Source organism: Hippoglossus stenolepis, chromosome 6 (assembly GCF_022539355.2).
Source record: "Hippoglossus stenolepis isolate QCI-W04-F060 chromosome 6, HSTE1.2, whole genome shotgun sequence".
In the NCBI taxonomy this organism is placed as follows: Eukaryota; Metazoa; Chordata; class Actinopteri; order Pleuronectiformes; family Pleuronectidae; genus Hippoglossus; species Hippoglossus stenolepis.
The window spans coordinates 27,803,512-27,815,601 of record NC_061488.1 but is presented as its reverse complement, the minus strand read 5'-3'; the positions used below and the strand labels follow the sequence as shown (position 1 = coordinate 27,815,601).

Below are 12,090 nucleotides of genomic sequence, written 5' to 3'. Positions count from 1 at the left end.
GCGGCTGGGATTCATCAATGTAAGTGATGTCAATCATGACAACAGCGTAATAATGACAACGGGCACATTTCAGATAATGGCAATGACCCCCAACACACACACACACACACACACACACACACACACACACACACACACACACACACACACACACACACACACACACACACACACACACACACACACACACACACACACACACACACACACACAGGTGGATCAGATTTTTACTACCTGAGGTGTGAACTCTTCCTTTGTAGAAGAACTCTGTAACTTGTTTGATTGCTTGCGGGTTGTAGATGATGTTCAATGGACTAGTATTCACTTCCAGTCTTCTCTCAAACTTGCACCTTGCTGGGTTATGCTCATAAATCATCTCAAACACTGGAGACGATGAGCACTCTGCACTGCATCCTGAAAACACAAAAGAAAACACACATCGTATCCAGTGGCGTCATAGTGGGGGGGAAGTGGGACTGACTTTGCGGGGCCGCAAGAGGGAGGGGGGCCCTTGAAAAAGCTTGAATGATTTTTTATTTTTATTAATCTTGTTAATTTAATATCTAAGTACTTAATGAAAATGGCTGAAACTTGCTGAATAAATTGATTGACTGAAATTTGTATTCAAATAGGCTTCCTGAGGTCACCTTTCTCACCCCTACAAACAAATGATTTAGTCTTGCTGCATGCAATCTATATACAATCTATGCACACAATCGAAGTGAGTGAGTGACTTCTGGAGAAGTGGTTTTCAAAATGCCACTCAGGAAAGCATATGTAAAGTCAGGGAGTCAGAAAAGAAAAGTCAAAAATGAAAGAGAAAGAAAGGAAACGGAGGGCAGACAACTCTTAACAGATTTCTCTTCACAGAAAGGTGAGTGAGCCCAACTAGTAACGACACAGTTTATTACGACAGGGTCACACTGGCTGCGGCGCATTTGTGTGTCGCTGATTTCCAGTTGTCTGATGTTGAATCTGAGGGGTTAATTCCCCTTTACTAAGAGCTCATAGTAAAATAAGAATGCAGACTTGAACCTGGACATGTCCGCTTATTTTGCCACATCTAGTCAAATCCCACTCAAAAAGAGCAACCACTTCTGCTAGTGACCCTTCACAATAAAGTCCCATAAAGATCCACTGCTTAGATGACAGGAAACACAAATTCACTGATCAACCTTTCACAATAAAGGCAACTAAATAAAATAGCTTACTTAGTTGTTTTCACACAGGGTGATGATCGGCCGCAGAGCTACAGCTGAGTTTATACAGAGGGTTTATCTTGAAGATGGACATAAATGTGTGTGTGAGAGAGAGACAGGGCGAGCAAGAGAGCGAGCAAGAGACAGAGACAGGGTGAGCAAGAGAGACAGAGAGAGCCTATTGCCCTTCCCCTGAAGTTTTAATATAACTATAGCCTTTCTCAGGATGTGATCACTGTATTTGTATCTGTATTTCCTTGTATAAAAGTAGTCCTATGCACTCAAATAAATACCAGTACTATACAGATTGCATTTTCCACAATATTTCACCATAAAAACATTTAAAAAACAAATGAATGGATTCAGTCAACAGAAACACTAGAGAATGAACTATGAACTAGTTCATTTTCATCTGCATGAACTGAACTTGGAAATCGTTCTTTGTAAGTGTGAACTGGCACAACACTGCTTCTACAGATGGGCTCAGATTCAGATTTCACATTCACATTTAATTGTGTAAAGGTTTGGTTGTTTGTTTGATTTAAAAAAGAAAAGAAAAAGTTCTATTCAACCATCCTATATTTTCTAAAAAAGAGCAAAGGCTAAGATGCCCCAATTGTTTAGGATAAAAGTTATCTTTCAGTTTGATTTAAAAAAAAAAAAATCTAAATAACATCATCCTATGTTTGCTCAGAGGCATAGCAAAGAGACAGCCAGATGTAATTATGGTGTGGTTTGTTTTAGTTTGATTTTATTTTTCAATCTTAATAACTATCATTTGGACTTGTCATCAATAAAAAAAACTAATGTTAAATGTATATATCAGCCTTCTGTCATTTATCTTTCCTTTCCCACAACAATATACATAGAAAATGTTGATTTTTCGGGCATTTAGAAATGGGGATTAATCGTGATTAATCACAGCTATCCTGTGATTAATCTGAAAAATGTAATCATTTGACAGCCCTAATTTATTTATACTAAATGTGGTATGTATTGTTCATTAGCGACTACCCTAACAAACACTACATATTCATTTGTACAATTGACTTATTTGTATAATTGTTTTTTAAATATGCATAAGGGACATTATGAAGCGAGAGAGGAAGGGGGCCCACAGAGCCTGCTTGTGTATAGGGCCCAAAATCTTGTGCTACGCCCCTGATCGTATCTATTAAGAGCCAAATAACAGAAATGGATTAAAAAAACTGGTTCAGTTCCATGATGAGTGTATTTCAAACATTTTTACAAATGCCTCCAGCAGGGCAGAAATGTTGCCAAACAATAAAACAATGAGTATCTCTACAGTATCTCTATTCAATTATAAAATATTCCATACAAAATGGACTGTGTGTGTGTATGTGTATGTGTATATATATATATATATATATATATATATATATATACACACACACACACAGTCCTGTTCACCATTATTGGCACCCCTTCATTTTTTGCATAACCTGTACAATATCTTCAGAAATAAATGGAAATGTACCAAATTTATATCATCAGGATCTTTTAATTGGAGGTCCAAAGCAATTTAACAAAGAAAATAGTTTTTTCAACTTGCATATTGTAATTTCAAAGAAGAAACAGAAAAAACATCATGTGCAGCAATAACGGCACCCCTCTTTAATAATTGGTTGCACACCCTTTGGCAGTGATGACAGCCTCCAAACGTTTCTTGTAGCCATCTATAAGCTTCTTGTACTTCTCAGCTGGTATTTTCTCCCACTCTTCCTTTGCAATTTGTTCAAGCTCTTGAACGTTTGCAGGGTTCTTTTCCCCAATAGCAGATTTCAGCTCACCCCAAAGATTTTCAATCGGATTGAGATCAGGACTCATTGCTGGCCATTTTAAAACAGTCCATTTTTTCCTTTTCGACCATTCCTGCATGCTTTTGGATGTGTGCTTTGGGTCTTTGTCTTGCTGGAGGACCCATGATCTTCGACTCAAACCAAGTTTTCTTACACTGGGTAGGACATTTCGCTCTAAAATCTCTTGATAATTCTCTGATTTCATGATTCCTGTGATACGGTCAAGGCCTCCAGTACCAGATGCAGCAAAGCAGCCCCACAGCATTATGGATCCTCCACCATGCTTAACTGTTGGTAGGGTGTTCTTTTCCTTGTAGGCTTCATTGCGCCGTCTGTAAACAAACTGTTGGTGTGCATTGCCAAAAAGCTCTATTTTTGTTTCATCTGTCCACAGAACATTTTCCCAGAAGGACTGCGGTTTGTCCAGGTACTCTTTGGCAAAGATCAGTCATTCCTTTTTATGTCTTTTCCTCAGCAATGGTGTCTTCCTTGGCCTTCGCCCATAAAGCCCTGTTTGGTTTAGTGTGCGGCGTATGGTACTTGTTGAAACCATGACCCCAGACTGTTCCAGGTTGGCCTTCAGGTCTTTGGATGTTTGACGTGGTGTTTTTTCCACCATTTTTTCCAACCTTCGAAGACTTCTCTAATCAATTTTTCTCTTCCCCCCACATCCAGGGAGGTTCTTGACAGTTCCATGCTTGGCAAACTTCTTAATAACATTACGCACTGTTGAAACAGGGATACCAAGGTCTTTGGAGATGGCCTTATACCCTTTGGAGGTCTTATGTATGCTAATAATAGCCCTTCTGATGTCCTCAGACAGTTCCTTTGTCTTCACCATTGTGACAAAGGAACAGGGAATAACAGGTGGCTTTTTAAAACACGGAAGTCATCATTCATTGGCTAATTAATGTCACATGGGCACAGACAATTTATCACAGGTGATTCTCATTTGTGATTTACCACAGGTGAGTCATAATGTGTTTCCATACTGATTTACAGCAAAGGGTGCCAATATCAGTGACACAGCAAGCTTTAAGTTTTTCTATTTCCCCCCCATTGTTTATTGTTTTAAATTGTTGTTTATCATTTGCTCTTTTGTATCAAACACGAATTCTCTATAGAAAAAAGTTATTTCACTTGATTCATTTTTTTCAGGAGATATTCCACATTATGTACTTAAATGTCTTGGGTGCCAATAATGGTGAGCAGGGCTGTATATATATATATATGGCACATTTCCAGTGTTATCGACCATTCAAAGCACTTTACAATATAAATTGCTCTCACCCACTCTCGTACATTCATACGCTGCTTCTATGCACATCATATTTCTATCATGACAATCATACACTGTCGGTACAGCCATCAGGAGAAATTTGGGGTTTAGTATCAACAGTTTAGAATATAGACTAAGGAGTAGGTGAACAAATTACCACCCGTCTGGTAAGTGGACGACCCACACAGCCACGCACAACAACTACAGTAGACTAGTACATGTCTGACAGCTTAACAAGGTAAACATGAGGTCACAAGATCATTGAAAGTAGTAATTAATGTTGTTTAAATTGAGAATGTTATTACATCAATTTTCAAAAACAGAAAACTTAAATCTTACCAGAGGTACTGCAGGACTGGCCACATGGTTGATTAGTGGTGTCCTACAAGTGACAGATAATAAATTCAATGTGTGATAGAACATCAAGTAAAAAATATTATAAATATAATGTACTTGAGGAGGTACAATTCAAATTTTTTTCATATTGTGAACTCACTGCCCATCTTTGGCCATCACTGCTTACCGTTTTCGGAGACACCAGAACAGGAAAGATGGTGTCCTGAGTGGTCAAGTCTCTCAGGAACAAACCCCCCAGCTTCAGAGACAGCAGGGAGGACTCGGACCGAGGGAGAGACTCCAGAGTCACCTTCACACCTGTGGAAATGTGGTTATAGTCCATTGTAACAACTACAGTATACAAAAAAAGAGTATAGCCCAGTGCAATATCACTAAAATGTAAATTAAATTGTATTATGTTACCAATTGAATTCAATTGTATTTGTATATCGCCACTCATAATATACATTATCTCAAGGCAATTTACATAGGTCACTATGATATACTATAATTGTATCGTTATTTTTAAGTTGTAGTGTAGAGTATCTCATTTTGTGTATGTTAAACTAGAAAACTAGAATATTCCTCCCATGAAATTTTGAATGTGTGCCTAGTGTTTGCTGCCGGTCTTTTTTACCACCTGGGTGCTATTATTTGTTTGAAATTTTTTTAAATCCAGCCTCTATAAGAGAGAGAGAGGACCCATTATGTTTCTATTTAGCAGCAGTAGTAAAAAAGAATAGAATAAATAAACATGTAGCCCAGAGCTGGTTTTGAACCCACAACCTCTTATTCACTGTTCAATCATTTCAACCAACTGAGATAAACACAATACTGATGGATAGCTGTGAAGGTTATTATAATAAACAGTTCAACTCCCCTCCTGCTCTGTGTGTGTATCTCACTAATTACTCGCACCTGTGTGTCCCCCACTGGGGATGAGAAATCTATGCTCTAGCGCAGTCCTAGAACAAATCGCTATTGTTCAAAAACTATAAGTCCTATCTCTACAATAAAAACACAATCCCAAGACTTTGCCGAAAACAGATATATTTTTTATCAGTTAGAGTTAAGAAATGTGACTGTGGGAGCGAGTTAGAAAAGTGTAAACAGACACCCTTTTCACTAAATGCATAATATATTAAAACTCTAAAAAAGGTCTTTAATAGACAACAGCAATTTAATTTATTAATGCATTGACCAAATGTATTAAATAAGCATCAAATTTACACCCTTTCATCCTCATCATTTAATGTCATAATTAAAATCTTCAACTATACCAGTTGAGATAGTTTACAATAGAGTATATGAGAATGTTCATACAGTTCTGACTTTCGTTAAATTGTTTATTGGCCTAAAATTGACTGTATTCACCTGTAGTGTCTCCTCTTAGGTACAGTACATAAGCCTGTATGCCCTAAATCTTTACATTAGCAAGACACAAGTTAACTATATTTGTTTTTGTCTTTTGGCTAATTAGCTGTAGACTTGGGGCACTGGTAGCTTAGTCCTTTGTTCATCATCATTCATCCCCTACACAAGAGAAAAAAACCCACCACAACTGGGACAGGAGCTGGGAGGTGCCCCCCCCCACCCACTTGGCTGCACCACTGCACTGAGGCGCATTACTCCGCTGGTCAACAAGTGACTCTGCTCCTCTGACGTTCTCTAATCATCACACTTAGAACTGATCTTTATAAAAACCTGCTGAATTCATATGTTCCTGGATAAAGATGTCGTCACTTCTTCTGCAACAATGAAGTTAAAACACGTGTCTCATAAACTCTAGAGTGAATCAAACAAACACAAACTAAACATCAGTCCTGTACATGTCCTAATAACTTGTGATCAGTGATGGTGTTTTTATTTTGTATTTGTTTAAGTGTTAAGTGAGCCGGGTCAGAAAGGGAGTAGGGAGGAAGCAGACTCCGACAGAGACTATGACACAGGACGACTGGACATTTAATGTGCGTCTGTCCTGATCCTTAAGCAGCGGTGTTATAATTATTCAGCGGAGGCATGTCGCGATTTATTTTAGAATGGACAAATGTCCACAGCTCTAGTGCTCAGCACTGTGCAGGGCACAGCATTCAGCGCCTCAGTTATAGCAGCAGGCTTTATATTTTGTAAACATCGTCACTCTTTAAGGATACGCAGCAGAAAAGTGTGTCTTTTGTGGCTTCCACCTCCGACGCAATTGTTTCAATTTCTGCTGTTTTTTACCTTTTGGGGCCATCTCTAATAACTTCAACTGTTCAGTACACCACTCTCTTCATGACAAACGGATGTCCTTACATGGAGAAATAGAGGCGTGGCACTATGCTAATTGCAGATAGCGGACACGCGCCTGTCAATTTAGAATGATTCTGATTCACAAACATACACATGGTGGTGAGAACAAAATCAGCTGGTGCGCACGTGTCATTAATCCGGCGGTGATTTTGCGCAGGCACATATTTTCTGCAGAGAGTAAGAACATTTCTTCGCACATATTAGTGAATGAGGCTACATTTTTGCGGCAGGTTTAGCATTGCTCAGCAGTTCGATAAAGGCTGCAGGATTAGCATATTGTGTATTATGTTGTTTTTGTTGAGTCTGGCTTCAGTTTATTTATAGGTGTAGAGATGACATTTATCAATAACACTATGATTTCAAGTTCACAAATAGTGATATCATGAGAACTAATACTAACAGAGTTGATGTTGAAATTCTGACGGTACTTGTTTTTTTACAGTACTGTACCAAAGGTATCAGACATGTAGTTGGCACTGGAGATGTGATTCTTCCTAGATTGATGACAGCAGCATAACTCTACAAGCATTCTAGCCTGACATTAAACTCAGTGGTAAGTATAGTTGAGGCAACAGGTCCATTTAGATTTTTTGAGAAAAAAGAAGCAAAAACTGGTGCACAGAGATGTTTTACATTTAACGCAGATCATCAGGAACAAGTTGTTAACAACCAAAAGCTAGTATGCAAAAAGTGCCACAAAGCAGGATGGCACCCTGTCGAGCGCATACCTCTGCCAAGGCTCAACAGTCACCTTAAATTCAGTCAAGCTGCACCAAATTTCACACAGTCTTTGATATCAGTTCCCTAAATGTGCCCGTTGAAAAAAAAAAATGAAGATTTACCCTGGTAAAACGGGGAAAAAACACAATGTTTAAGAATCGGAAAATCCCTGGATCCACCTCCAGATCCACCCCAAAAAGTAATGGGTTCTTCCATGATCCATATCGTATCCTTCCACCAAGTTCCACATTATCTTCTTGGTGGATGAAAAAAAAGGGAATTTTATCTTATCTAAGAACCTCAAAGAGGCAATCAGATCTGATCAAGTTGACTGAATAGGCGGTTGTGGAGACAATTTTTGGACTGATGGCAAAAATAAAACTGTCAGTAAAGGTCAGCAACACTTGTAATTTTTAATCTATGTTGAATTCACCACTGGCAGTCAAGGTTGATATATAATTTTTTGGGAAAAATGTCACGTGAAAGGAGTGTGACAAATCAGGGTGGTACTTTGTGCGGACAACACCGTACAACTTTAATTGCTATAACCTTCATCTCTGTCGGACTTTTTGTTTTGTATAAAAACTATAAACAATTATACACCTCTCCATTTATATTGGATGCTGTCTTTTCTCATGAATGTTGTAAATATTGTTAATTATTTTATGTGCTCTGTGACACATGACATCTATTACACTTCTGACTGTCCTGGGACATGAGCTGGATCCTCACAACATAAGGCTTCTGTCATTACCATTACTGTTAGAATGTTTTCTGTCAAATTACAACATTGACTATTTAAATGGGTAATTTCATACTTCTGGTCTGTCACCCTGTTTAAACTTTTGTTTGCACATTGCCTATATCAAAATGTGTTCACGAGTGTGTGTGCAAAAAGGACAATGGTCGTATTTGAAGATTATCCCCATTAAAACAGCAGCAAGATTTAATTAAAGATACTTGCACACCACTTAACTTAAAATCCCTGACGCATGTGTACCTGAGAATTCCAACTGGATGACCCCACTCTCATGAGGCCTGTCCCCTCTCCTGTCCTGGTGAAAGAGCGTGACTCCACCCTTCTCCAGTAAGAACTCCAGCCGGGCAAACAGGTGGTCTCGCCTGGTGAAGCTGTTAAGTGTGTGAGAGTCCTCCAATGGATCGAACAAGTCTTCTGTCTCTGCTGGAGAAGCAATTATTTAGAGTCAGCAGTCCGTACAATTAATAATCCTGCAACCAACACCACAGATATAAATACAGATATGCAACGACAAAGATCTAATTTATTATTCAGAATTGCCAAAAAATGTATTTTAACCGGCAATGCTTTTCTAGTCTTTGCAGCACTGGCTTGGCGGCCGAGGAAACTAAGAGATCAATGTGTTGAAATAATTAGAAATCTGGTTGACTGATTTGGGAAAGGGGTTAAGGGTTAATGGAAACGGATTTAACAAAAAGAAGAAAACGGATAACTAATTTAGAATCCCTCTAGTTCAACAGGAAATCTGACAATACTTATTTCATTATACTTATATACATTGCATCAACTTGTATACATTATACTTTGTACTGTTGTTAACTACACACAGACATTGATATCTCGAATATTTCAATAAATATTGCACTGAATCATAATGCCAGTTAGACATTATGAAATTTGGAACGTTTTCTTTAGCTCTCAGAATTTCAATAAATCCCTGATCTAGTTTAAGAGAATAGATAATTGAAATAAAACCAATTGTGTCGTACCTCTGCTACAGCCTCTAAAATGCCAAAAGATAGATTAAAAATCTTGTCAGCACTTCACTGGTACCAGACAGAGATACAGTAAGTATCTAACCTAGAATGTCCCATGAGGATGGACTTGGCAGCAGCTCTTCAGGCCTGTCTGGGTCCTGGGAATCTCCATACCAGCCTCCCCAGCCAGGAAACCATGACTGCAAGTACTGAATCATCCCTGAGCTCCCACTCTTAGGGATAGATGTGGTGGGTGAACAGGGCAGGGGGTCGCTGCTGGGCTCTCGCACATTCTGGAAGAGGAGACACACGATGGTGAACATGTAATGAAACTATGAGAAACTATTAAATCAAATTTCATCATTGAAAGTTTGAAGACTGATTGTGAAAAGTGATCTATGTGCATTTTTTGAGTTTACAAACAGAAGAATTATTGAAAGCAGCACAGTTAACAGGAATTTAAGTGATGCTTGGAGCACACACGCAGCAGAACTGTGGCGCAGCCACCACGCGCCATTCAGTGTAGACCGGACATGTGGGTAAAAGGGCCGAACCACGAAGTCCACTGATTTCAAATTTTACCAGAGCAGCGTGTGTTTATATGTGTGTCTCCTGTCTTGTGTTGCAAGTTTGAGTGGAGCTGGAGGACATCAGTGAAGTGGTGGCAGCCTCTCAGATACCAATACCTCTCAGATAGAACATAAAAGACCTGCTCATCCTGGTATTCAGATGAGCTCCCTCCTCTGAACCACACTGCATTTTGATTTTTGCAACATTAATTGAGTCTGCCTTTGTGTTGGTCTAGGTCAGGGGTCAGCAACCTTTACTATCAAAAGAGCCATTTTGCCCCCTCTTCCATCAAATTAAATTTGTCTGGAGCCGCGAAACATATTTGATAACACAGCTTATAAAGTTTTATATATAGTTATACTCAAGTGTTTTGCCTGTTCACACTTAAAATGAACTAGTTCACGGTCATTTGTTCCATTTTTTATTGGGATGATTTAGGTGACAAACTTTCTATCATGTATTTAGTTAGTAATCGATGCTGTCTGATCATGTCTGCGTGTCGCTCCATTCATTTTAACACTGAGTCCTGACTGTGAGCGTCACGTCTCGTGTTGTACTGAGCACAACATGTTGACGAGTCATTTTTCATGAAGTGTAAATGCAGTCTCATAAACTCTGGAGCGAATCAAACAAACACTAAGTTACTTCATGTACTGATCACGTCCTGATAACTAGTGATGAGTGAGAGCAGATCAGAGTAAAGGAGGACACAGAAACTCCAGCTCGGTAAAAACCAACTGCAGCTTCTGCTCTGATCATTGAGCAGCTGTGACCAGAGAAACTCTGTGTTTCACTGTTTCCACTGTTCTTTAACAAAGTCGCTGACCGGCTTCTTCACTTGAACAAGCTCTGGTCTCACTGTGTGTCGCATGCGGCTCTGGGGCCGTGGGTTGGCTTAGAAAATTTGCCAGGCCACAACAACAGTGTTTCTCCTACCTAATTTATCTGCAATTAAGCTGTTGTTTTACTACGTCTAAAGAAGAGGATACGATTGACTTCAATTGTATTGGATTTAGCTGCAACAACATTTACTTCTGAGACTCCAAAAGTGTTTTGTGGACTCACACACTTCACCCACCCCTCCATCGGCATCGTGGTGAGTAGATAATGAGTGATATTTCATTTTTTGGTGAACTATCCCTTTAAGGCACGCTGTCCCGCCCACACTGCCTACAAAGTACTGTTTGTCTGTTTATTAAAATTTTTTTAATATTGAACATATTGCGTATACCAGGGGTCTTCAACTAAAATTGCAAGAGGTCCAGACATCAACCCTCCTCCCCTTCTGGGGTCCGGATAATTAGAGACGTACAAATATGGGCTCTGACTAAATCAGTTTAATTAACATTTTTATTGCACAAGGTTGCTTTTGTAACAATACAAAATCAAACACAAACTGGCAAAAATACAATGCTTATGCTGGACAAACATAAAACAAAGTGCAATAAACATTTTGTCTTGGAATTTGCATATAGGCCTACATTCCTTTTAACCATAAAGATGTAACATCCTCAAAGACAAACATATAAAGTGCTTTAGGTTGAACTGAGCTTAACAACCACTTAAAGCTTGAAGCAAAAACTTCTTAGAAAAAGTAACAAGAAATTATTTTCATAGGTTCATTCACATGTAGCCTATTGTCTGTATGCCTACTTCCCTAATTCAGTGGGAGAAATTGGCTTTAGCTTTCTCTGCTAGTATTTTGAACCTTGGGAGGAATGGGGTCAGTGCCATTCTCAAACAGGCATGTAAATGTTCATTAGTCATTCTTGAACGGTATTTGGTCTTAATAATGTTAAGTGTTGAGAATGCTGATTCGCAACTGTATGTGGAGCCAAACATCGTCAAGGTGTGTACTGCCACTTTAGTGAGACCAGGGAAAACTTTCTCAGGTACAGTCTGTAGCCAGAAGCTGGCAGCATCACTAACTCCACACTGCTCTTTCAGTACTACATTTGCTTGCAGATCAACAAGTTCCATCTGTAGAGATGCCATATCTACCCACTTGAAGGTAATTTTAGCCTCCTGAGAAAATGTGGTCACATTTTGGACCAGAAAAGGGTTCTGAATGAAAAGGAGGACCTGTTCTCCCAGGCTGAAGTCATCAAAACTGAAGTTTCCAATCAGTTTTTGTATG

General features: G+C 39.0%; 1 protein-coding gene across 3 annotated transcripts in view; it reads right to left on the bottom strand.

Moving 5' to 3' along the window:
• Nucleotides 1-12,090, bottom strand: part of vps13d (vacuolar protein sorting 13 homolog D) — a 104,577-nt gene that overhangs the window by 69,579 nt on the left and 22,908 nt on the right. For 2 of the 3 annotated variants that reach the window (XM_047340312.1, XM_047340311.1), the window contains exons 12-16: nt 9,487-9,676; nt 8,647-8,829; nt 4,822-4,952; nt 4,638-4,680; nt 235-414 (exon numbers count right to left, since the gene is read on the bottom strand). In XM_047340312.1, the coding sequence (XP_047196268.1) occupies nt 235-414; nt 4,638-4,680; nt 4,822-4,952; nt 8,647-8,829; nt 9,487-9,676 (727 nt within the window). The remainder of the gene's footprint in view (nt 1-234; nt 415-4,637; nt 4,681-4,821; nt 4,953-8,646; nt 8,830-9,486; nt 9,677-12,090) is intronic. The other variant, XM_047340313.1, reaches the window with a different exon arrangement.